We start from the raw sequence: 26,560 nt of genomic DNA, 5'->3' as shown, positions 1-26,560 counted from the left end.
TGGGGCTTACTCCACTCACATCCAAATCTCAGTCGCTACGGGATATCTCTCCTTCTCTTCCATCTTCACCACAAGGAAGCTGAAGGTGCTTCCATGTGGCTCTGTGTTAGGTGGTAGGCAAGATGGAAGACACTCCTGAACACTTGACGGAACTCTTTTCCCGTTCTTAATCACTCTTATTTATACCTTCACTCATACCACATGACATGACAGACTGATACATTTACATGCAGGCAATGATTTTATTAGAGTTAACCTCTCAAGCGCCGCAGCTGTGCAACACACACACTGGAAATAACAGCATAAGCTTGCACAGTGCATCCACATAAGACAAACATGTGTGGCATTTATGGAGGGGACCAGGATGATGTACTGAGCCACTACAATAGAAATCTACTATTACTTTCCCAAGAGTCAGCAATTGAAGCAATCACCTATTCTGACCATGCCCCAATCTCCTTGACCCTTGCAGAACGCTACAACCAACCACCAACATATTTTCGGCGTAGTAACGATTCTCTATTAATTTAGTCAGAACATAGAAACAATATGGAAAGAGATTTAAAGGATTGTTCTACTCATTATATGTCCCCCGACATGAACCCTCATAGCTTATGGAACAATCTTAAGACATATATCAGAGGTTCTTTTATCCGAGTAGGACGCCATGTGAAAAAAGAAAGGACTAAAACCTTAAATGACTTACTAAACAAAATAAAGGACCTCAAATCACAAAATAAGCAGAAGCAAAGCCCCAACAGGCAGAGGAACTCTTTCAATGCAAACATAAACTTCAAAGTCACTTACTACAAAACTGAGAGAAAATTAAAAAGGATTAAGGCCCAATATTCTTCTCAAAACAAGAAATCTGGGAAGTTTTTGGCATCTCATCTTGATGCTCAACATCTCAGATCACGAATTCCATATCCAATTGGTCAAAATAACAAAGGAAAGCTCATAAACCCCAGAGATATAGCAAATCATTCTCAGGATGATTATTCATCCTTAGGGCTCCCACCCACTAGCGTTTTTTTACTGCGAAATTCGCAGCGTTTTTTTTTTCTGCAGGGGTCTTTGGGCTATGGGAGTTGTAAAGCTAAAATCGTGATTGCGCAAAATCGCGATTTCGCGGTAAAACGCTAGTGGGTGGGAGCCCTAATACGATCTTTAAGACGCCTCTTTTACGTTCCCAAGTGCAAAGCAACAAATTAAAGAGTTTCTGCAAGAAATCAACTTCCCTACTCTTGCTAAAACACAACAGGATGTTCATATTTCACCTATTAAAGGTGGCAGAGGTGCTAAAATATATCAACTCTCTACCAGCTGGTAAATCATCTGACCTAGATGGATTTACGAATGCTTATTATAAAACCTTCCAAAATCTTTTGCCTCTGCACTTGTGTAAGACCTTCCAAATGGCAGCTACAGGAGGTTCTTTTCCTAAAGCTTTAATAGTTACCCGTCCTAAACCAGAGAAACAACCGCTTCCCCCCAGAACTTTGGGCCTATATCACTATTAACACGCAAATCAAAATCTACCGTGTTTCATCGAAAATAGGTCCTACCCCGATAGTAAGACCTACCTTTTTTTTGGGGGGGGGAGGCTTGAAATATAAGGCCTCCCCTGAAAATAGGACCTATCTCAGGTGCCCCCCCCCCAAAAAAAATAATACTCACATGGTCTGCGGCATCCCGATGGTGTCGGCGGCGGCGGCGGTGTCTGCGGCGGAGGTGGTGTCGGCGGCAGCGGTGGTGTCCAGCGTCCTCCTCCGTCTCATTGGCTCATCAGCGCCCGATGAGCCAATCACAGCTATTCAGTGAATGACGTCGCTGAATGGCTGTGATTGGCTGCCAGCACTCGATTAGCCAATCACAGCGCTCGCTTTGCTGGAGGCGGGGTATTCAAAGCCCCATAGATAGCAGAAGGCATCTGTGAGACGAGGAGAACCCCATGCCGCCGGACACCATTGGGAGGCATCAGGACACAGCAGACCAGGTAAGTAAAAGCCCCCCCCCCCCCCCAAATAAGACACGATGCCCTTTTTGGGGCAAAAAAAAGACAGTGTCTTATTTTCAGGGAAACACGGTATCCAAAAATCCTGCCCTCCAGACAAGCGCCTCTCTTGCCTTATTTGATTAGAAGATCAAGTTGGTTTTGTGAAGGGTCGACAAGCATCAGACAATACTAGAAGGGTTCTAAATCCCGTATTATACCGAATCCACAAAATTTCCTGTGGTGTTCCTTGCCCTCGATGCTGAAAAAGCGCTTAATTGTATAAGTTGGTCGTATGAATATTTCAGAGTGGAGATCATCAGGTATCCTCACACTCGCACACTTATTGTGAGAGGAATCTCTTGTCTCATTCATGCAACTAAAATCTGAATACCATGTGACCCCATACGACCAATACAAATACCTGCAAACACAGCACCTCCTACAAGTATATAAACCGGTATGATTTCAGGGCAATTTAAAGATATTTCACATTTTCTTTAATGGAATTACAGGATTAAAGCCAATACACACATTGCCACACATTTGAGCGTGACACAGGTACCCTTAAAGACAATGGGAGAAGGAGCTAGGCCAGAAATTAAGTGACAAAGAATGGAAACAAGCCTAATCTCAAATGTCCCATACATACAGAAACATTAATGAAAATCACACTAAGATGGTACTATACACCAGTTTGTCTGGCCCCAATATATCCCAACTGTTCAGCTAACTGCTGGAGAAATTGTTGCGGCAGCAGATCCTCATTGCATATATTATGGAACTGCCCCCTTCTTCATCAATATTGGGACTCTGTGCTTCGATTATTATCAAACTACTAATGATCACTTGATCGGGAGTATGTATGTTTGTGCATGGGCGCTTCTCATGCTCCGTCCCTGGTGACGTCATTGCTGCGTCCCTGGTGACATCATTGCAGGTCCTATAACATATATAAAACACAGAGCCTGACTGACAGAAGAACAACAACGTTAGGGCTCTTGGAAAAGGAGGACAAAAATAACAAAATGAGAATACAACTAAGCCGTTCTTATCTCAGGCACAACTCAGCGGTCCTGAGAGAAGACACTGACCTACCGCCACCACAGATCCGGTGGGCTGAAGGACCTGCGGTGATGTCACTGCTGTGGGAGGAGCCATTGTGCAGTTTGGTAGAAAGTACTGTACACTGGATAAGCAGACAGCAGCAACCAGGACCTCTGATGACATCATTGTCATGTGATCACCTGTGTGGGTGGAGTCAGGGATCACATGACCAGGGACTGATCACTGTATCCAGGAGTCTGCTGAGCTGGTGATGTCTGGAAATCAGCATGGATATACCATGTAGTAGAACTGTGTGTGTGATGTGTGGGGATCATAATGGATGTACCATGTAGCACAGCTGTGTGGTGCATTGCGCCACCAGTAACACTAGTACTATAATTTCCTAATAATTACTAGCCCTCTCTGGTTGGTTACACAGTCCAGAAATCTCCATCATTGGCATTGATGAATTTTGGTTCCCATGCGATCCTGCCATAGCTGTGAACTTTGGATTTAAGTTCTGGCAATATGAAACTTAGTCATACTTAGATACTGGAAAAGTATTAATATTCCCCATATAGGAGAAAGTGTCACCTTAATCAACCAGACATGCAAATGCTTGCATGCAACCCATCTTTATATTAAACATACCAACATATATGGTAAACCTGGATGTCTTGCAATCAGTGCATATCTGGATATCGGCTGTATATCCTTCTACTTGCGTAGACTCCTTTGCGTTTATCAGTCAGTCGTTAAACCGTAGGAGCTGCATAAATCATTTTCTTTTGTTTGACCTGGTGTTACATACTTACCTATCTACTTCCGTTATTTCATTGCTTGAATCAATAGTTGTTATTTTCTTTCTTCCTTATTTCATAACCTACTTAACCTGAGACACGTACTGCATGGCTACTGAGTGCTTTCTCTTACATCACACGTCTTGGTTTATAAATTATTAACATTTGTATCTTATTTTGTTATTAGAGATGAGCGAGCATACTCACTAAGGACAATTACTTGATCGAGCATTGTCCTTAGCGAGTACCTGCCCGCTCGGAAGAAAAGGTTCGGCTGCCGGCGCGGGTGAAAGGTGAGTTGTGGCCATGAGCAGGGGGGAGCGGGGGGGGGGGGGGGGGGAGAGAGGGAGAGAGAGATCTCCCCTCCGTTCCTCCCCGCTCTCCCCCGCCATTCCCTGCCTGCTGCCGGCAGCCGAACCTTTTCTTCCGAGCGGGCAGGTACTCGCTAAGGGCAATGCTCGATCAAGTAATTGCCCTTAGCGAGTATGCTCGCTCATCTCTATTTGTTATGAAAAAAATGTCTAATAAATATTATTAAAACAAAAAAGTGTAAACTGATTTTCACTATTAAGCATTTCTGAGTTAACAGAGGGGGGTTACCTGGAACCTCATGTTTTGAAGTAGGAAGAGGCTACAAAGAGTGTCCCTCGCTCTGGAGGACCTGTCCTATCCTGCATTATACAGGCAACCCACTGATATGAATGGACATTATGCAATACTTAACTTCCCCTGCGGTGGCACTGCAGGGAAACTGAACACTCCCAGGAGAAAACACTGTTAATGATTTATCTTTTGTCGAGGGACCCTTCTAGCAAATAGGGACTATTCAAAATGTTGAGCTTCTTTAAATGGGTAAACAAAAAAAAAAAAAAGAGAACTTAGGGGAGAGTATGACACTGTCAGAGGATGGTAGAGGAGATCAGAAGTACAGAAAGCAGAGAAAGCTACTGCTACAAAAGGCTGTATCACAGTTTCGAGGATGGTGGAAAAGATAAGGACAGACAACATAGAAAAAAGCTCTTATAATAAAGGGCTGTGATTCATTCTGGGTGAATTTTCTGCTTTTATCAGCAATGAGAGGGAATGGGACCTTCAGCTACTCAGAGGGAGGATTGAGAGATAGCTGTGTAGTACTGAGTGGGTGTGGTTATGCTACACAGCCTCTGAAAAAGAAGAGGGGAGGAAGAGCTGAGCTTGTGTGCATTCATGAGAGGGATCACCTGGTTAGTGCTGGGAATTACCTAAGTTAGAAACTTAGATGCAGAAGAGTCTGCAAACCAAGTAGGATGTCTTCTAAATGCACGAGAAGTGAACTCAAAAACAGATAAGTGCAACATTGTATTTTGCAGGGACTTAATAATACTTGTGTGGACTGATTTTCATGCTAAAAGGTTTCCAAAGAATTAAAAAATGTCATTCTAAACCAGAAAACCCTGGGGTACCAGGAAACAACCTGGTTGACTTCCATAAACTAAGATTGATGTAACAGAAATATTACCTTCTATAGCTCTTTTAAAGAAGACCTTACAGCTTCCGCAGGTGAGGACCCCATAATGGCATCCTGATGCTTCATCTCCACATATTAAGCAGATCTTCTGTGGTAACGAGTCAAAGCCATATTGTGATGACTGATCTGAATCTTCGGACCTTTGAATACAAAAATACACATAATAGCTATGATTATATGATACAATATGGGTCACAGATACCATGAATTGAAAAATACAGTAGGTCTACTGGGTTTAGAAGGTATTGCATATATTAATGTACACTGAATAGCCACTTTATTACAGACTCCTATCTAGTGGCATGTTGGATGTCTTTTGACCTTCAGAACTGCACCAATTCATTGTGGTATAGATTGCCATAGGTAATGAAGTCGTTCTGCAGGAATATTGGCCCATGCAATAGGGAAGCTTCTTGTAGTAGCAGCAGATTTGATGGAGGTCCTGACGTGTTCGGTCCAGCTGACAGGAAGGGCTCATCAATTCATGCTTCTTCTGCCAAATTCTGAACTCCTATCGGCACGGTGCACCAGAAATCTGACCATGTGATGTCTTTCCACTGCTCAGTGATACGAATTTTTTGATCTCTTTTACCCCCTGGAGTCTCGCCTTTCTATTTCTCTTAGGGCTTATTCAGACGACCGTATATCGTCCGGGTTTTCACGCCCCGCCGATGTACGGTGTTCCTCTCTGCAGGAAGAGGAGGCTGGAAGAGCCAGGAACAGTGCTCTGAACTTCCGCCCCCTCTCCGCCTCTCAGCACTATTTGCAATGGAAGGGGCGGAGCTAAGCCCTGAATTTAGCCCTGCCCCATCCCGTCCCCTTCCATTGCAAATAGTGGCAAGGGGCGGAGAGGGGGCGGGAGCTCAGTGCACTGCTCCCGGCTCTTCCAGCTTCCTCCCCCTGCAGAGAGGAACACCGTATATCGGCCAGGCATGAAAACCCGGCCAATATATGGTCGTCTGAAGCAGCCCTTAGACAGCAATGGTGCTGGAACTGGTCGTCTGCTGTTATAGCCAATACGTGCTAAGGAATGGTCAATTGTGCATTCAGACACATTAGTTGCAGTGGAGGATTGAACTGGGGTGAAGGTTGGGGTGATACTCTATCCACCAGGGGGCCTCTACAGCAGCCGGCCACTTATTTGCTGACACAGTGGTGGCCGGCTCTGTCTGAATCACAGCAGGAACTCTTCTGGCATCATGGGGGCTTTCTCAATTATTGCTAGGATGACCTATTGGGCATCTGCACTCCATGTAAAAGGGCATCTAGTACTGTATGCATAATTTACACTATTAGGGATCCTTCAGACGAACGTATTTGCGCGTGCAATACGCAGAGAATAGAACCAACTGATTTCATTCTCACTTCCTGCTTTTGAACGTGCAAAAAAGAATGCAGCATGCTCTATTTTTGCACCCCAAAGGTCTCCATAGAAGTCTATGGCAGGAGTGCACTCAATATGCATGCAAATGTGGAAAAAAGAAGACATCTGGACCTCGTTAGACTAAATAGTCTTTCAAATCTTGGCAGCGGTGTCCAGCGCCTATGTGAATATACCCTGTGTGTGTAAAAAGTACTTTAAAATGTGCCAATACACACGCAAATCCACCTTCTTCATAGCGCCAATATGTTGTGCTGAAGCGCGCATCCGTCTGAAATAACCCTTCATATGAAAATATATAGGCCTTATTTATCAAGGCAGTCTAAAAGGACTGTCTGTGATCCATAGCAACCAATCATAGCACAGCTTTCATTTTATCACATCAGTTTCAGAAATGAAAGCTGACCTCTGATTGGTTGTAACAAGGCCAGTCTTGCTGCCAGACAGCTTTGATAAATGAGGTTCAATGTGTGCTAGAAAGTGAATTAAGACGATTATTCAGTAACCAAACTGTAAAGCAGAGCGTTTCACCGAGGGCCGTTATCCTGGGTCTCTGTGTTCTGCACAGTGATTGTTATCATAGGCGAGAAGTCACGAACAATACTTGGAATTACATTGTAGCAAGTGGCAGAGTGACCTGCTCTTAATTTCCTGAAGCATGATGACGAAGCATACAAGGACCTCCAAGCATGTGAATCACAGTGGATATTGGTCTCGTACATTACTGTATATTATACACAGATGTAATAAATGAGCCTTCCTATGTGTTGCATTGCACCACACGAAAATGCGTTTTCGTGCGGTGCAATGCAACTTTGACAGTAGGAAATCCCACTGTAAAAGCCCTAAAATAATCCCTGGCTGCATTAAAAAAAAAAAAGAAATATATTTCCTAAGAGGCGCTTGTCCAGCACCGCCGCACTTCTCCAAAAGCTCCCCGTCACTTTTTTGAAGTCCTCCAGCATTGCTTCCTGGTCAGGAGTTTGAAAAACCCCGCCTCCAGGAAGTGCTGCCTCTGATTGGTTCTTGAGTGCTGTGGCTCAGCCAATCAGAGCCAGCGCTCGATGGACCAATCACAACCATTGACTGTGATTGGTTCATCGAGCGCTGGCTCAGATTGGCTGAGCCAGCACTCAACAGGTAGCAATAGTATATAGCACTTCCGTGCTAGAAGCTTGACTGGGGCTTATTAGGTTGTAACCGGCCACAAGTGCAGTGACTAAGTCATCCTAGTCTGGCACATAGGCCTCTCTGGCTGTCAGTGGAAAGGCGACTGTAGGCGGCAGTTGCAGTAACCGCAGTTAGAACAGAGTCCCACTGTTACCTTCACAGGCTTCCTCAAATACATACAAGCTGAAAGTCCTTCTCTACTGCCACATGTGCAGCTGCCCGGTAAGAAGTAGATGTGGAAGGAAATTCCCAAGAGCCGTGAACTGGTTGTCCAAAAGAGGAGCTGAGACTCAGTACAAGGAAGACACCCAGGAGCACACAGTCAACGTTCACCTGTAGTTATTCCCTATCCATAGGATAGGGCAGTGATGGTGAACCTTTTAGAGACCAAGTGCCTAAACTACAACCCAAAACCCACTTATTTATAACAAAGTGCCAAAACATCAGGGGGCGGGGCTTATCACGACATATGATTTTTACCTACGTCATTATAAAAAGAACAGGGCCGCTTCAAAATAGACAGGGAGGAACGCACTGTATTTTCGTCCTAGGTGGAGCACTGGAGAACCTACACCTGATTTCATACTATGTGCTTCTTCCCCTCACCTCCTCCGTAGGCATCCAGCTGTCAGCGCTACCTGGCTTGCGGTTCCCAGTGGCCTGTAGTGGGCCACCTGACCAGCGGCGCCGCACCTAACCAGACCGCTGGTAACCAGAAGCTAGGGGGGGGGGGGGAAATCGCTGACAGCAGGGAGCCTACGAAGGGGGCAAAGGGAGCGCCACATAGAATGAAATCAGCCGCGAATATGCCGTTGATTTCTAGTCAAAATCTGCATCGGTGACCTGTTTTTAGGTGTGGAAATACTGCAAAATTTGCCATGTAAATTTCTGCTGCGGACATTCCGCAGCATTTCCACCACGTGTAAACATACCCTAAGTCAGCTTGAGTTGCCCCAGTAATAATAATAACCCCACCATAGCCCCAGTAATAATACCCACACAGTAGCCCCGGTAGTAATATTGACCGCACAGTGGCCCCAGAAATACTATTGACCCCACAGTAGCCTCAGCAGTAATATTAACCCACTTCGTAGCCCCAGTAGTAATATTAACCCCCCTCAGTAGCTTGAGCAGTAATATTAACCCCACAGTAGCCACAGTAGTAATATTAAACCCCTTTGTAGCCCCAGTAGTAATATTAACCCCCTCAGTAGCCTGAGTAGTAATATTAACCCCACAGTAGCCCCAGTAGCAATATAAACCCTACAGTAGCCCCAGTAGTATTACCCCCCTCAGTAGCCCCAGCAGTAATATTAACCCCGCAGTAGCCCCAGTAGTAATATTAATCTCACAGTGGCCCCATTATTACTATTAAACCCACAGTAGCCCTAGTAGTAATATTAGCACCCTCAGTAGCCCCAGTAGTAAAATCACCCTCCCCTTAGTAGCCCCAGCAGTAATATGAACCCCACAGTAGCCACAGTAGTAATATTAACCTCCTCAGTACCCCCAGTAGTAATATTAATCCCCTAAGTAGCCCCAGTAGTAATATTAACCCACATTAGCCCCAGTAGTAATATTAACCCTACAGTTGCCCCAGTATTAATATTACCCCACAGTATCCCCAGTAGTAATAGCAGCCCCCTCAGTAGCCATAGTAGTAATATTAACCCTCTTAGTAGCCCCAGCAGTAATATTAGCTCCACGGTAGCCCCAGTAATAATATTAAGCCCACAGTAGCCCCAATAATATTAACCCCATAGTAGCCCCCGTAATATAATTAACCACACAGTAGCCCAAGTAGTAATATTAACCTCACAACAGCCCCAGTAGCAATATTAACCCACATTAGCCCCAGTAGTAATATTAACCCCCTCAGTAGCCCTAGTAGCAATAAAAACCCCACAGTAGCCCCAGTAGTAATATTACCCCCCTCAATAGCCCCAGCAGTAATATTAACCCCGCAGTAGCCCCAGTAGTAATATTAACCTCACAGTGGCCCCAATATTACTATTATATTCACAGTAGCCCTAGTAGTATAATTACCCCCTCAGTAGCCCCAGCAGTAATGTTAATCCCACAGTAGCCACAGTAGTAATATTAATCCCCCCAGTACCCCCAGTAGTAATATTAATCCCCTCAGTAGCTCCAGTAGAAATATTAACCCCCTCAGTAGCCCCCATAGTAATATTAACCCTACAGTTGCCCCAGTATTAATATTAACCCCACACTATCCACAGTAGTAATAGTAGCCTCCTCAGTAGTCCTAGTAGTAATATTAACCCTCTCAGTAGCCCCAGCAGTAATATTAGCTCCAAAGTAGCCCCAGTAATAATATTAACCCCACAGTAGCCCCAATAATATATTTAACCCCACAGTAACCCATGTAGTAATATTAACCTCCTCAGTAGCTGCATTACTAATATTAATTCCCCCAGGGCCCTGAGTAGTAATATCAGCCCCACAGCAGCCCCAGTAACAATATGAACCCTACAGTGTGTGCCCCGGAAGGCTTCCTCGCTTCTCCTCTTCTGCAGAACTAAGGAGGAGAGGTCAGGGGAGGAGGATCCCGGGTGCACGTTGACGTCAGAGTGTGATTACCGGCCGAGGAGCCACAGAACCCTGGACAGTAATCACTATCATAGTGAGCAGCTGTCGTGCCCTTCCCCACCCCCTCGCACACGTGCCATAGGTTTGCCACCAAGGGTATAGGGGATAAATTGCGGATCGTGGTGGTATCACTGACGATCTCAGGATTAGGGAACCCATGTTACTTATCCTCCTCCCTACCAGATTACTGAACCCCCCTGTAGTGAGGAGGAGACTAAATGGAGCGCTGGCCACACAAACAAACCAGCGCTCGATTCACCTTTATTGGATTGCCAACTACCCAAACTGCAACCAACACGGGTATTTCTGTCACTACTATTGAAATGAATGGAGTGCTGACCGCGCATGTGTTGCCAGTGCTCCATTCAGAGTTAAGTCACTGCAGGGGAAGCAGTTACCCCAGCAGTAACAGGAGAACAGGATGTGGGATTCCCGTTCTCCATAACGGCGAGGTTTTCAGCGGTAAAACCCTTACCGATCGGAAAGTTATTTCCCATGCTGTGGATATGGGAAAACTTGATATTCTGGTACAGCCCCTTTAAAGTGACAATAGACATTTAGATAACAAAACATGTACTTATGGATCCCCACAACCCCAAAACACTGCCCTCCTACATATATGTAGTGGGATTAAGCTGGCAATACAGCAGTGCTCAGTACAATGTCAAAGCAGTTCAATGGCATATTCAGCTCTGCTGATTCTGCAAATAATAGTACAAAACTGATTCACTATATCATATCTATCTATTTATCTATCTATCTCATATCTATCTATCTCATATCTATCTATCTATCTATCCATCTCATATCTATCTATCTATCTATCTATCTATCTATCTATCTCATATCTATTTATCTCATATCTATCTATCTATCTATCTATCTATCTATCTATCTATCTATCTCATATCTATGTATTTATCTATCTATCTACGTCATATCTATCTATCTTACATCTACCTATCTCATATCTATCTACCCCATTTCCCTGAAAATAAGACATACTCTGAAAATAAGACATAGCATGATTTTCCAGAATTTTTGAGGATACAAAATGATTTTTCAGGCTTTTTGAGGATGCTTGAAATATAAGCCCTACTCCAAAATTAAGCCCTGCTAACAGTTAATTTAAAAAGTCAATTTAAATAGTGTCCAGGCAGCTATACATGTAAAAAAGTTTAACCTTTTTGAACAAAAATTAATATAAGACACTGTCTTATTTTCGGTGAAACACGGTATTTATCTATCTCACATCTATCTATCTATCTATCTATCTATCTATCTATCTATCTATCTATCTATCTATCTATCTATCTATCTATCCTATATTATCTATCTATCTATCTATCCATCTATCATCTATTGCTATATTAAATTATATATGTAGATAGATACTGAGAAATTATAAAAAAATTGTGATTCCTTGTTATAGGCCCCACCCCAAAATTAGGCGAGGCCTAGTGTCGTTTTGGAAGGATGGGTGGGGGGAGGGTTTGGCCACGAACAGCCTGTTGCCTTTGCTATCATATACACCAGACACTGGGTGCGCTGTACATTATAGCAGACAGCTAGGCTAGCTCGTGGCTGGTGTAGGTTTCCGTCTGACGCCAGATGCAACAGATATATTAAGAGACTTGTACTTCTAATATATTTGCCACATATAACCCCAATCTAAGTGAATGTGCCCCTTGTATATAGATATACTAGCTTTTGTTGGTCCGATTCCTTCTCTACACACAGTCCTGTATTTCCTCTCAGCAGATTCTGGTCATGCATCCGTCTTTTGTTCCATCGCCTAGCAATAATCACATGAGGTGATATCACACAGGGCTGCAGGATTACAAAAAGTTCTGCTGAAAGGAGTAAAATGATGAGCCTGTTTCTCGCCGCGAATTATAATAATATCCCTGTATTATATTCACATCCCAATGTTATCATGACAGCGCGGTGTCTAGTCAGGTATCCGTCCCGCTGCCCGGTGCAGGCGGGAAGCAAGCTACTCTGCCTTGGTACTTAAATACAGGACGAGAACAGTAAATGGAATCTTTAACTTGTGTTACCCATAGCAACCAATCCCATTAAAACTCTAATGGCCCTAGTCGTAATAGTGACCCCATTAGTGGCCCCAGTATTAATAGTGGCCCTACTATTAATAGTGTTCCCCCTTAGTAGCCCCAGTAGTAATAGTAACCATATTAGTTGCCCCAGTAGTAATATTCACCCCGTTAGTGGTACCAGTAGTAATAGTGTCTCCTGTTAGTGGCCCCAGTATTAATAGTGTCCTCCATTAGTGGCCTCAATATTTATAGTCTCCTGTTAGTGGCCACTATATTAATTTTCACTGCCGTTAGTGGCCCCAGTATAAAGTGTCCCATTAGTTAGCCCAGTGGTAATAGTGCCCCTTCTTTGCGCCCTCTCCGCCCTGAACTTCTGGCCAGGCAGCAACCCCTTACCATAATATATTTATATTTACACTGGTCCTGCTGGTGCTACTGTAATCAAAGCCTGTGACCCATGACCTCTGCACCCAGTGTTTGCAGTGCGTATACGACATGCAGGAATGCAGACACTGGGAGGGGGGCGGGTGGGGAAGAGGTCAGGGGCCATAGTCTCTAATTACAGCAGTGGAGGCCAGACTGGAGCTACCGAGTGAGTTAAATGTATGATCGTATGTGGTTGCTGCCCAGCTGAGCATTATTCTTTACCGATCTTGTAAATAACAAATATGGTCATCGGCCTTTGGAATTCATTACCAGGAAGGCCGTTAATTGTACCCACTACTCCCCCTCTTATCGTTAACCTTCAAATAATAGAAGAGCAGACAGATGGAAGGGGTCTGAGGGGTGAGGCTACATACATGGTTGGTTTGTAACCATGGAGATACATATCTCTTCATAGCAGCTGCATAGAGAAAACGGTCAAACATTTTTCATTGAGGCAAAGTCACTGAAGTTTTTAATTTTAGAGTCATTGGAACAACAAAAAGACACCAAGACGACAGACTGAAGAAGCTCCGACACCTGGAACCAAAAAGAGGCCATTATGTCAACTAGTCACTTCAGCCCACTTGTTCTGGCCATCGGTAGGGGCTCTCGTGATGGCTCGCCACTGATCAGCTGTGTCATCAATTAACGTGCCATCAATCCTTATGGTAATTAAACCACTTTGAGGGAGTTCTCCAACATGTGGCTTTCATCTAAAAAAACCTTTTATAAATACAGTCATGGAAAAAGAAGTATAAAGATTTTTCCAAGTAAAAAAATGTAATGTCTTGGAAGCCGAACAAGGGAAAGACAGAAGTAGAGATCTGGGACATGCTGGGCTTAAACAGTGCCAGATGGGGACTAGAATAGCGCCAGTCAGGTTTGTGTCTAGTTCCACAGCATTTTCCCACATGAAATAGTGCAGCATGTTGTTCTATTTTGCTTAGGATTTATGCTGGATCCGAGTCAGAAGCTCCGAGGGGCGATGTGAACATTCCCTAAAATGTATCTTCTAAGACTTTATACCAATTTGTCAATTTACCCTGATAAAAAAAGGTATTTTATATTTAGCTTCAGTTTGGTTTAATGATCTCCAAGAAAACTGTCAAGATTTTCTGTACTAAAATTTAATGAAGTTGTTGGTTAGGGCCTATTCATATCTGTATATGGTCTCAGGCAAGGGGTACCGTTGGGATTTCCATTTAAAATCCCAAATCCAGCACCCCTGGAAACTATGTATTAGAGATGAGCGAGTATACTCGCTAAGGCACATTACTCGAGTGAGTAGTGCCTTAGCCGAGTATCTCCCCGCTCGTCTCTTAAGATTCGGGGATCAGCAGGGGGCGGGGAGCGGCGGGGGAGCGCGGGGTGGAACGGAGGGGAGATCTCTCTCTCCCTCTCAACCCCCCACTCCCCCCTGCCCCCCGCCGCAACTCACCTGTCACCGGCGCCGGCCCCCGAATCTTTAGAGACGAGCGGGGAGATACACGGCTAAGGCACTACTCGCTCGAGTAAAGTGCCTTAGCGAGTATACTCGCTCATCTCTACTATGTATGCCTTTAATGAAAACTGCTGAAATGGGGATCAATAGGTCTCTGTTCTGGCATGTTGCGATTAGTGCCGGTACTTTGTGCCGGAAAACATAACTGGGTTCACCATACCATTGGCACAAAATGCCAGAAACAAATAGAACCCTGCCAAAGCAGAGACTTATTGTTCTCCATTTCAACAGTTTTCATTAAAGTCAGAGATAGTTTCCTTTCAGGTCCCATCCAACAGGGATGCTGTTTTGGGGGATTTTAAATGGAAATCCTGATAGCACCCGTTGACGAAGACCATTAGGACGTGTGAACAGGCCCTTCAAGTAACACATTTTCATACTATTTGTAACACAGCATTAAAGGGATTATCCCTCGAAACACAGCATAGGGGTTGTCTAGCTGATCAGTGCAGGTCTGACTGCTGCATTAATGCAGGGGCCTTTGGGAGACCCATTTCAGGACCCTCACCAATCAGTCAGTTATTCTTATTCATTGGATAGAGGGTTATTTTGTATCATATGGCAACCCCTTTAAGCTGAATAGGAGGTAGAGGTAAGGGTGGGTTCCTGTGATCAACTGGCGCAAGTTACGCAGCGCCTGTTGGAATCAATAGGTTTCCTTTAAGGGATATTCTAGTTGTCATGTATTTAAAGGATAATTGTAAAATCTTACATTACTGGACAGAGGCATAACTTGAAGCCTCTGGGCCCCAATGCGAAATCTGTAACAGGGCCCCCAATGTGAAATCTGTAACAGGGCCCCCAACTATAGTGCTTTATTCATAGTACTGGGCTCCCAATATGAAGAGGAGAGGCCTTATGGGCCTCCTAAGACTCCTGGGCCCGGGTGCAACCGCATCCCCTGCATCCTCTATAGTTACGTCCCTGTTAATGGAAATCTAACTGCTGGGATGCCCATTGAATACTACAGTAGCTTGCAGGTTCCTCTATCCTTACAAGAATGTCAAAAGCAAGACCAGTTGTACCGAGCAGTAGACAAACATGTCTACTGGCATGCCATAGAATTAGTAGGAGGGATGGGTGGTTGAGGTCCCTGGTAACAGTGGCCCATAGGGTTCCAGTGGTGAAACCCTCAACCAGCTAACATTTATTACCTATTTTATGGAAAGGTGATAAATGTTGACGACTGGAATACCCTTTTAATTTCTATAGACATTAGTGGATCTCAGAAATAAAACATGTGGCTTCCTCTTAATGGAGATTTCATAATTATCATAAGGTCATAAAAAATAATAAAAACAACATAAAAATATCCAATAGACAAGTTATTATACTATTTATTATAGGACTGGAAAATTACCTGATGTACTGGACATATGGTAGAGGAACCTGGGGGAGATAGGTCTCTCTCACTCCTCCCGCCTGGTGCAGTTGTTGCCCATTGACACTCAAAGGTTGATAGATGTTTTGAGGTGGGTTAGACAATGAAGGTACAACATGGATCTGGTTTTCAGCTGGTTTACCCATGTTGGATCTAAAGGGTTGGTAGATGGTTGCAGACTCAGTTTTGCAGAGCATAAAATCCAAGGATTCGTCGGTCTCAGGGGTGGAAGGATCTGAAGAGGGCAATTTATAATCCTGGTGCAAAGGTCTTTCTTTAGTAGTGTGAAATAGAAAGACCTCAGTTTCTTCCTGCTTGACCTGTCCATCTTCAGGGTGTAAACTGGAGCTGTGCGATGTGTAAGTTGGCAGCTGCTGGGATGGAAGGGGGGGAGAAGACCTCTGGTCATGGCCATCTGCTTTTACCATCTCCCTTTCCTGAGCAGATAGGTATAACACATTCATATCCATGTTTGGCATGGTAATGAGGTTGACTTCAGGTGCAAAGGGTGGATTGGACTCAACTGAGGCAGCACTTTTCACAGGCGACTGGTTCTCAGTAAAGTCCTCCAGGTTGACTCTGTTTTGATTTATCTTCTTTCCAGATGATGTGGCTTCAGTCCAAACTCGGATGTCTACAATGCCACATTTTGAGTCACCAGAAGTCTCCGCATCTCCTAGCCCTTGGATCTCAGCAATGGCACAGTCAGACCATAAGTGTTGATGGCCAGATGATGAAGTGTCCAGGATGCACTCAAGGACATTATCCAAGTCATTGTTATCAGAAGATGCTGGTCCTCCTCTCTTTTCATAGGAGTCTTCTGGTTTCTCATACAGAAGACCATCCAATGACAGTTCCTCAGGGTCTGTGACTTCCTGCAAAAAGTCCACTTGGCTCCTGGACCCTCTACTCAGATATCTGCTGGAGTCCATTCCTAGATTCTGTGCATTTTCAGGACATTGCTTATGTGTATCCTCCATGCCAACAAGCCTATCATGAAGTCTGAGAACACTAAAACTTCTCAGGTAGTTCCTACTGGCAGAGAGCTTGTTCTTCAGTGGCCCTTTCTCTAGCACTGTGTTCACAGCTTGCTTTCCTTGATGCTGGAGCTCTCTAGATTAAAGTTTAATGAGGCTGCACTGCCTGTTGCTTGCGTTGTACTTTCTCCTCCCGTGTCTGCTGGGTAAATCTGCTCTTCTTTCCTTTCTGTGCTTGCTCTGCAAATGGGATCTGCAAAAACTGCAAATGCTCTGCACCCCTTGTGTTGTAGACTCTCTCTGACTGCAGGGGATTGGCACTGAAAGCTGGCACTGATCTTTTCTTACTTTGTAGAAGCTTGCACTTCTCCAAATCTGCCTTGCTTTCTTGGGATTGAAGGACACTGATCTCTCCGCACAGGGCAGGGGACTGGCACTGAGCTTACTACTGAATGCCAGGGTTTGCTCCGGATTGGAGGCGAGGTCACTCTCTGGACGTCTCTCTGCTGTGTGTCACACTCTGCTACTTTGTAACTGCTTGGCTCATATGTTTTGCATGGTGATTGATTATTTATTTTTGTGCTTTTCTCATTTTGTGTTTTTTTTGCATTTTCTGTGTGTTTTGTGCAATAGTTGGCAGGTACCCCTTCATAACTTCATTTAGTTCCATCCTGATATTACGGTTCTCTGTCTTGGCTGAAGGTGGCACAGAGGCTTTTGAGTAGGTATGTTTAAATTCCCTACACCTATCCTATACCTTGTCATCCTATAAATAAATAAACGCCCTCCCTTACCTACATCTACTCTTCCTTAAACCCAACCTACTTTACATCTTCTCTTCCATACACCCTCTCTTTCTTAAACTACCGTGTACTCTACGTTGCAACTTCTCTACCCTATACCTTCTTTTCCTACAATAAACAGCCTCCATTACTTACACCTACCCTTCCTTAAATCCAGACTACCTAACATCCTCTCTTCCATACCTCCTGCTGTTCTTATTCCTACCCTATACCCTCTCTTGCCTACACCTACGCTTCACTTTCTCTTCCTTACATATACCCTTCCTTAAACCCACCCTACTTTACACCCTCTCTTTCTTAAACTACCATGAACTTTACACTGCAACTTCCCTACTAGACAACTCCTCTACCTATAAAAAAAACAGACTCCCCTACACCTACCCTTCCTTAAATCCACCCTACCCAACATCCTCCCTGACATACCTCCTCCCTTTCTTACACCCACCCTATACCCTCCCATCTCTACACCTACCCTTTCTTAAATTCACCCTACCTAACATCCTCTTATACATATCTCCTCCTTTTCGTACACCTAACCTACACGCTTCCTTCCCTATATCTATGCTTCACCCTCCCTTCCTTACATCTACCCTACTCTACACCCTTCTTTCCCTACATGTACCCTACACCCTCTCTTCTCTACACCTACCTTACCCTACACCTTCTCTTCCCTTCAACAACCCTACACATTATCTTCCCTACACCCACCCTACCATACACCCTCTCTTCTGTATATCCTCTCTTTCTTAAACTACCCTGCACAGTAGACCGCAACTTCCCAAACATTAACCCTTCCTTCCCTATACCTACCCATCCTTAAACCCACCCTCCCCATCATGCTCTCTTTCATACACCTTCCCTTTCTTATACCTATCCTATCCTACATTTTTCTTTACCTACACCTAACTCTCTTCCCTACAACCTCTCTTCCTTACACCTACCCTACTGTATACCCTCCCTTACTTACATATACCCTACTCTACATCCTTCCTTTCCTACATCTACACGTTTCCTTCCCCACACCTACCCTATATCCTCTCCTCCCTACACCTGTCCTTGCCTATACCTACCCTATGCTCTTTCTTCGCCACACCTACCCCATAATGTCTCTTGCCTACATCCTTCCTTCCTTACATCTACCCACCTCTACACCTTCTCTCTCCTACACCTACCTTACTCTACACTCCTCCCGTCCTTACACCTACCATACACCCTCTCTTCCCAACACCCACCCTACATCCTCTTGCCTACACCCTCCCTTCCTGATACCTACCCTACCCTACATCCTATCTTCTCTACAGCTACCATATACCCTCTCCTTCCTACACCCTATTTCACTACATCTGCCCTACCGTACACCTACACACTTTTTTTTACCTGAAAGCAAGCTAGTGTTCTCTGTTGTCATTTAATTTTTGAATGTGGCTTTTTATGTTCGTTGCTACGATTGCTGCTTTTTCTCACATATCAGACCTGCAACTCTACAGAAACATTTACTGATCCTGAAACAAGCCGTTTTTAAATGCGATCCTGTGCAGGGCTAGGCAGCTCTCTGGGACGCCATTGAGGGGTGAGCGCAATTTATGGTTTAAAAAGAAACTAAGAATGATCTGCCTTTATTCGTACAATCATTTAAAGCACGGGGAAAGAAATGGAGGTAGAGGGATATACTATACATCGGAACATTTGGTATTGGGGGAAGGAGGACGACTTGGGGCAATTAACTGTGATTGTCCGTTTGAAAACTTTTATGCTTGAGGCGATGTTCACACACTGTGAAGTTTTCAGAGTGCAAAATCAGTTCTAGATTTCGGTGCACAACCAAATTGAAAGCCACTAGAGATGAGCGAACGTACTTGTTGAGGGCGATTTCGCAATCGAGCACCGCTTTTTTCGAGTAACTGACTACTTGGATGAAAAGATTCGGGGGGCACCGGGGGTGAGCGGGGGTTTGCAGAGGGGAGTGGGGGGGGGAGAGAGAGAGCTCCCCCCTGTTCCCCACTGCTCCCCCCCGCTCCACCACGCTGCCCACCGGCGCCCCCCGAATCTTTTAGCCTGAGTAGTCAGTTACTCGAAAAAAGCGGTGTTCGATTGCGAAATTGCCCTAAACTAGTACGTTCGCTCATCTCTAAAAACCATGTGTTACAGGCAGATGTTGTCACGGACTTTGCAGCAGATTTCAGCCCCTCATTTGAAGGAGTGAAATCCACAGAGAAAATCCACGGCATAGATTGGCATAGATTTAAAATTAAAATGTATGCTTCATGGGACAAACGAGGCTGGGTTTGCCAAATGCCAGCCATTTATATGAAAGGGGTTTTCTATGCATGTAATATTGATGACCTAGCCTCAGGATATATCAGTAGTTGATCATCTGGGGTCAAGTGCCCCAGCCGATCCGCTGCCCAAGCGCTCTCTGTAAGCACCGCAAAACACAGGGTCAAGCAGACCCATGTGAAGTGGCGGCGCTTGGAATTGCCGACATAGCTCTCTTGAAATTTAATTACTAGCGTTGGCCACTAGTTTCCACTGTATCGTGGCATTGTCAGCGGATGCTGATCGTCTGGGGTATCAAGCGAAAGATAGGACATCAATAATATTTCCCTGGGAAACCCAATTTAATGTCCAGCCATGTAAAAAAGGGGAAGGAAGGGGTCATAAAGAAAAAGACTAGTCCTGTCATTATCCTGTCTGCCCACAAATCTGACACTCTTTATATACCGTAGACTATTTAAGTGTGAACAGGGCTAGTCCACAAATAAGTAATCCGCTGCATACAAGGAGTGGTGTGTTTTTGGGAGGGCAACTGGAGAATGACAAGAAATATGAGAGTGATACCCTTGGACTCAATGCTCCATCCAGTTCCTATGAGCCCATAACTTTAGTTTATGGGGTTCATGGAAGCTGACAGAGTTCCTTTAACTGTGAAAGATGTTAGTCACTTTCTATAAGTTTTGTATTTTAGCTTCAGGGTATTACTCAGCGATGCAGTAGCCACATGTGGCCGAAACCTCGAAAACCCGCAGCAGCCACTGCCCACACGATCATACTGGTATTATTGGCACATTCATGTGGCATTTGGCTATCGTGGGAGGTTAGGGTTCCAACCTAAGGGGGTCCTTTGTTAATACTGGCTATGGGGATGGTGGGTCAGCTGAGGCATTGGCCATTGGACTTAACTGGGGCATGCTATTCCGAGCGGCTTGTTGCTGGACCCCAAGTCCTGGAGGTGGGGTCAGACGATGCGACTTCATCATGATACGTAGGCAAGATGCTGAAGAACTTTAATTTCAAATGCAGAACAAATTCAGTGTGGAGATCACCGTCACTTTGAGGGTCCAGGACCGGGGTTCGGCACTGGAAAGCAGACTAGGTAGGGTCACTTGACAACTTGGGTCCCTCTCCACAGTTGAATAGTCAGACTTTGGACCATTTTTCCCATCTGCTTACCGCAGTATGTAGTGGCTTCTGTCAGGCCAGTCTACTTTGCCTTTGTTGTTCTCGTGAACTACCCCACAATCTGTGCTGCGTCACACCCCACACAAGCTATTTTACATTTCTCCTACCACTTCCAGATATTATGAGGGTTCCTAAGAGCCTGTGCTTCGAACCGGGACACTATAGGCAAAAAACATACAAATCAGAACATTAAAGGGTATGTTCAGTTGTAAACTATTGATGGCCTATCCTTAGAATAGTCCATCAATAGCAGATCAGTGGGGTCCAGAGTGCTCATTATTTGAGCTGATTTCTGCAGAAAGCAGACAGCTCACTTCCCAATGCAGTGGCCAGGCTTGGTATTACAGGCAAAATTCCCATTCAATACAATAGGAGCTTTGCCTGCAATACAAAACCTGGCCACTGCAATGAGAACGGAGCTGTCTACTTACTGCACTGACTCAGTAAACAGCTGAATGGTGCTAGTCCCAGGTAGCAGACCCCGCTGATATATTATAGACGGTCAAACCTGCCATGAGTTTTTTATGAAATGACAACCACTTAAAACATACAGTAGGATACCAAACATATGTTTTTGTAACCTTATACACAGCTGAATTATGGTTACCGCATCATTGGACCATACCCTTAGTTTGGTCATATAATAATTGTCACGGAAAAAAACAGCCCCCTGCATTGCCCTATGCTGGAGCTCTAAGGATATTCCATGTATTTTTCCATCACACGGACCCCAAAAAGGGAGGACAGCTTAAACATCTCTAGTGTAATATAGGAGGTATTAGTACACGAGTACATCACCCAATCACCGTACTGGCAAGGGGGAACATGACGTGAGCGTTGTATACAATGTACAGTATTCAGCTGGAATTCTGACTTTACTGGAAATGGAGAGATAACGTCAGCTACAATGTATCAGCCTTAAATGTCGCGCTCGTCACATGGAACGTTCACAACACACGACATTCCGTAATATAAATAGTAACATAAACCCCCGTCTTTTGTAATAGCATCATAGCAAGTGAAGCCGGCCTTAGTGTATGGTCTGTGTAATAAAGGAATCACTCTGCTGCCGGTTGCAAGAGGTGGTACTGAGCACTACCAACACTTGACACATTAAGTGGAGAACACTAGGGGGCGCCATTAAAAGTATGTAGCAGTAATATCTAAATAGTGGAATATTTTAAAAATTGGTTCCAATTAAGGCTAGGAATGAACACACTCCAGTTTTTGGGTCCATAGACATGCTTTGAAACTAAAGAGTTTCAGTTTCAATGCGTTTTTTATTTTCTATCACCATTCCGTTTTTAAAACTCAAGCAATAGTGCCGACTGCTGCGCCTTTGCTTCTTGTTCAAAAACAGATCCAAAAAGATCCATTTTCTTTACCATTGCTGTCAATGGAAAACAGATGCATCCATAGGAGCCCCAGTTACAGGGGACCACATCCACCTTTAGTGACAATAGTCGTTAACAGAGCTGTTCTGGGTCTGCTAGGACCCTGTAGCCCTTCTATGACAAGGGGCATCCTGCGGTCACGTGATTGCTGGATCACATAGTGGAAGTAATACTTCCTCTTCCACTCTTTAGTACATAGCACTCACTGAGTGCTATGTAGCTCGGAAAGGAAAAAACATAAGCTGTTAAAAAACGTCAATCCCTTCTCTTCTGGATCCTTGGCTATGTCAGACAGTTGAGGACCCGACATGCTCCTGCTTGATTGCAGGAGCAGGGGCTTTAATACCGAGCTGTACTTCTGCTATCATCTGGGATTAAATCCCAGGACCAAGCGCCATATATGTACCGCACTTGGTCCTTAAGAGGTAAACGGAGTTGTCCAATTACTATGTGAAATTTTAATGACAGTTGGACGTGGGTTAAAATAACAAATCCGGTGGTACCTACCTGTCCTTGTTGTGAATCGGACATCACATGACCACTGCAGCCAATCAGAGGCTGTTCCGAACTCCTGGCATGTTGGCGCCCAGGATATGAGTGCTGATTTTTATTGTGTTGATATTTTTGAGGAGCACATAAGGCTTTCTGTTGTGCATCATGTTTTGATTTAAAGTTCAAACCTTAAAGAGAATCAGTCCCTTCTCCTGACATGCCCATTTTAGTAAATACTTGTTTTCTTCATGAAATAACAATTCTGGGCCATCTTTTCTTACAACACTGCATTGTGTCTTTCCTCTGTTGCTCCCCTTAGAAATTGATTAAATTGTTAACCGGATGTTGCCATTTTAAGTGTTTTGTCTAAGCATGTGCTCACATTGTCCAATCAGTGCTGACAATACCAACCTGTGTAGAGATACTTCCCCTTTGACCAGGGAAATGATAACACCCAGTTGTCAATTTATTCATAAATTTCTCAGAGGACTAAGGGACAAACAGCACAGTGCAGAGTCCTAAGAAAAGATGCCCCAGAACTGGACCACAAACGGTAGCCTGGAACCGCATTACACGGGTATAACGGAGTCACTGTTGCTGTGACCATACTCCATTTTACCAAATAACTAGAGATGAGCGACCATATTTGCTAAGGCAAACTACTCGAGCGAGTAGTGCCTTATGCGAGTACATGCCTGCTCGTCTCAAAAGATTCGGGGGGGCAGGGAGTGGCGGGGAAGAGCGGGGAGGAACGGGGGGGAAATCTCTCTCTCACTCTCTCCCCCCTTGTTCACTCTTGCAACTCACCGCTCTCCCCTGCCAGCACCCGAATCTTTAGAGACGAGCGGGCAGGTACTCGCATAAGGCACTACTCCCTCGAGTCATTTGCCTTAGCGAGTACGCTCGCTCATCTCTACAAATAACACCAACACTCCTTCTTGGATTAAATTCGCCACAGTAGCCATTTTATTAAAAATAGCAAAATATAACATTACAATGCAAAACCCAGGGGAGTTCCTAGGAGCCCCAAAACTAATCTGTCACCTCACCGACCAGAGAAAATATTTTGTACTACCTCCCTCTGCACACCACTGACTCGGGAGACCCTACTTCCCAACAACAACACACCCCCAGCCGCAAACCAAACCAGCTCAGGAGACCCACACTCACCAACTGGCCTCTTGTCGCCTACCTCCCGACACCGAGGCCTGCTAGCCCTGCCCAGGCTAGCCACTCCACCCATCTTTGCAGGGCACCGCCCTGTCAAAACCACAAGGCTACAGATCCACCTATTAACACTAGAAAGTAAAAGGGGGGAAGGTAGCTCTCTAGCCCCTGCCTTTACACCCCAACCCAATTTGGGACCCCTCCCCCCCCTTTACGCTGCCATGACAATTACATAACCCCCCCTTTCATGCTATTCCAGGAAAATAGAGGGCGGATGGGTGGGACTCTTCTCTCCTTCTTCCTGGTTATTCGTCCTCCCCTCCTCACATGCATCTCCACCCCTATTCCACCGCTCCTCCCCTAACCTTTCCCTTTTCTAGAAAAATCTCCTTTAATTAACCCCTTTCCTCCCCATTAACCCTGTCATGCCTGCCTCCCCTATTGCCCTACAGGCTACAGTTACGGCATTCCTCTCTTATGAAACCTGTCTAAAATAAAATCTTTATTTGTTGCTTATAGTAACCAATCACAGCACAGCTTTCATCTGAGCTCTGCAGTATACAAAATGAAAGCTGCGACATGATTGGTTGCTATAGTCAAGAAATACTGATTTTCTTTTATACAGCTTTCATAGGAGTTTAATTCCAGGCTACTTTTCCGTGGCCCACCCAGTATTATGGTGCCTGGTCTGATAAAGCTGTTAGTGCAACAGTGAAACGTATTAAAACCCATGCCCAGGTGTTTTCTCTTCTGTATTCAGCAACAGTATCAACTATTTCCTTCCTAAGTTTTGATCTTGAGACCTTCCATCATTTTTCTGGTTGTGTTTGGACTTGTTCTATTTTATCAATGTCTTCTGTAGATGAGGTCTCCAGAACAGAACACAGTGGTCTCACCATAGTACTATACAGCAGGATCACAATCACATTCTTTCTACTGGTAATACCTCTCACTATGCAGCTGAGCATCCTACTTGCTTTCTTTACTGCCTGACCGCACTGTGGACTTATGTTGAGGCAATCAGAATTTCTAAATCCTTCTCTTTTTGCCACTTACTCTACTTCGTGACATCTAGTTGTTGGCTAGAAGTTTCTATTTATAGTGATTTGCTAATTTAACTCTTTAACGATGCAAAACTAATTGGATAAAGTAGTTAACGTATCCGAGCGTGCAGACTGCTTGCTAACCATAGGGGAGATGGCATCGCTATTAGTTCACCACAAACGTCTTCCATTCCTCGGGTTATCCTAGACATGTCATCACTACTAATGATGAAAGAACCTTCACCAAGGGCCACATCCGCCGGCTCATGTCCGCAGGCGGTTTTGGATTGGGGAATCTGCGCTGGTGATCCGCAGTTCAAGCCACCCATAGGGAGACATGGGCGTTCGCAGCTTAATTAAAGCATGCAGATTTGTTTTGCGGACCCTCTGGTCTGGAAAACAAATTGCAGCATGCGCTGCTTTGCCCCGAATCCCGCAGGGATGGATTCCATTGAAGGCAATGGAAGCCGTCTGATCCGCGGCACACCCGCAACTGTCACTGCAGATGTGCCGCAGATCCCGCGGGAAAGCAGGAGATTAAAAAAAAAATCTCTACTGCGCATGTGTGCTGGCCGGTGGGCCCGCCCATATCCACAGAGGAGAAGACAGAAGACCCGCACAGCCATGCAGAGGATCCGGAAGGGTAAGCATTGCAATGTCCTCTTGAGGCGGGACAGGGTGGGATTTGGCTGCGGGCTCCCGCCCACGGAATCTGACCCGCCTGTGTACATATGGTAGCCTTCAAAGAGACGATTGTAATTGTATAGTATTTTTGTGGCGCATTATGCATGTAATTTATTTATATATGTGTGTGTGTGCAGGGGCGTAACTATAGAGGGTGCATCGGATGCGGTTGCACCCGAGCCCAGGAGATCTAAGGGGCCCATAAGGCCTCTCTTCTCCATACAGGGAGCCCAGTACTATGAATAAAGCATTATAGTTGGGGGCCCTGTTACAGGTTTTGCATTGGGGCCCAGAAGCTTCCAGTTATGTCTCTGTGCAGCATGGTTTAGGTATGGGTACAGGTGCAGATACAGATAGAGGGGGGGGGGGGGGCAGCTCACGTTTTGCATCAGGGCCCCTGAGCCTTTAGTTATGCCCGTGTGTGTGTGTGTGTGTGTGTGTGTAACAGTATGCTTATGTAAAGTGTATACATGTAGCAGTACATCTAATGTATGTCAGTGTTCATGTTTGTGTAAAAACATTCCTGTGTATGTGTTCTGGTACTGTATTTAGTTTTGTTATGGTATCTATGTAGTGAGATCAGTCCTAGTACTATACCTATGTAGTAAGCTTGACACTGATGCTGTATGTTGTAATGCCAGTTATGTTACCATTTCTGTGTAGTAAGC

The 26,560-nt window shown here is 44.8% G+C and overlaps 1 protein-coding gene across 1 annotated transcript in view; it reads right to left on the bottom strand.

The window, feature by feature from the left end:
- PGR (progesterone receptor) overlaps positions 1-17,423 on the bottom strand; it is a 77,566-nt gene extending 60,143 nt beyond the window's left edge. Inside the window, exons 1-2 of the mRNA XM_066586570.1 lie at positions 15,853-17,423; positions 5,339-5,487 (exon numbers count right to left, since the gene is read on the bottom strand). Of these exons, the coding sequence (XP_066442667.1) occupies positions 5,339-5,487; positions 15,853-16,853 (1,150 nt within the window). The 5' untranslated portion in view covers positions 16,854-17,423. The remainder of the gene's footprint in view (positions 1-5,338; positions 5,488-15,852) is intronic.
- Positions 17,424-26,560: the final 9,137 nt, after the last annotated feature.

The sequence above is a fragment of the Eleutherodactylus coqui genome, chromosome 1 (assembly GCF_035609145.1).
Source record: "Eleutherodactylus coqui strain aEleCoq1 chromosome 1, aEleCoq1.hap1, whole genome shotgun sequence".
Lineage (NCBI taxonomy): Eukaryota > Metazoa > Chordata > Amphibia > Anura > Eleutherodactylidae > Eleutherodactylus > Eleutherodactylus coqui.
The sequence above is the reverse complement of the archived record's forward strand: the minus strand, read 5'-3'. Positions and strand labels throughout refer to the sequence as shown.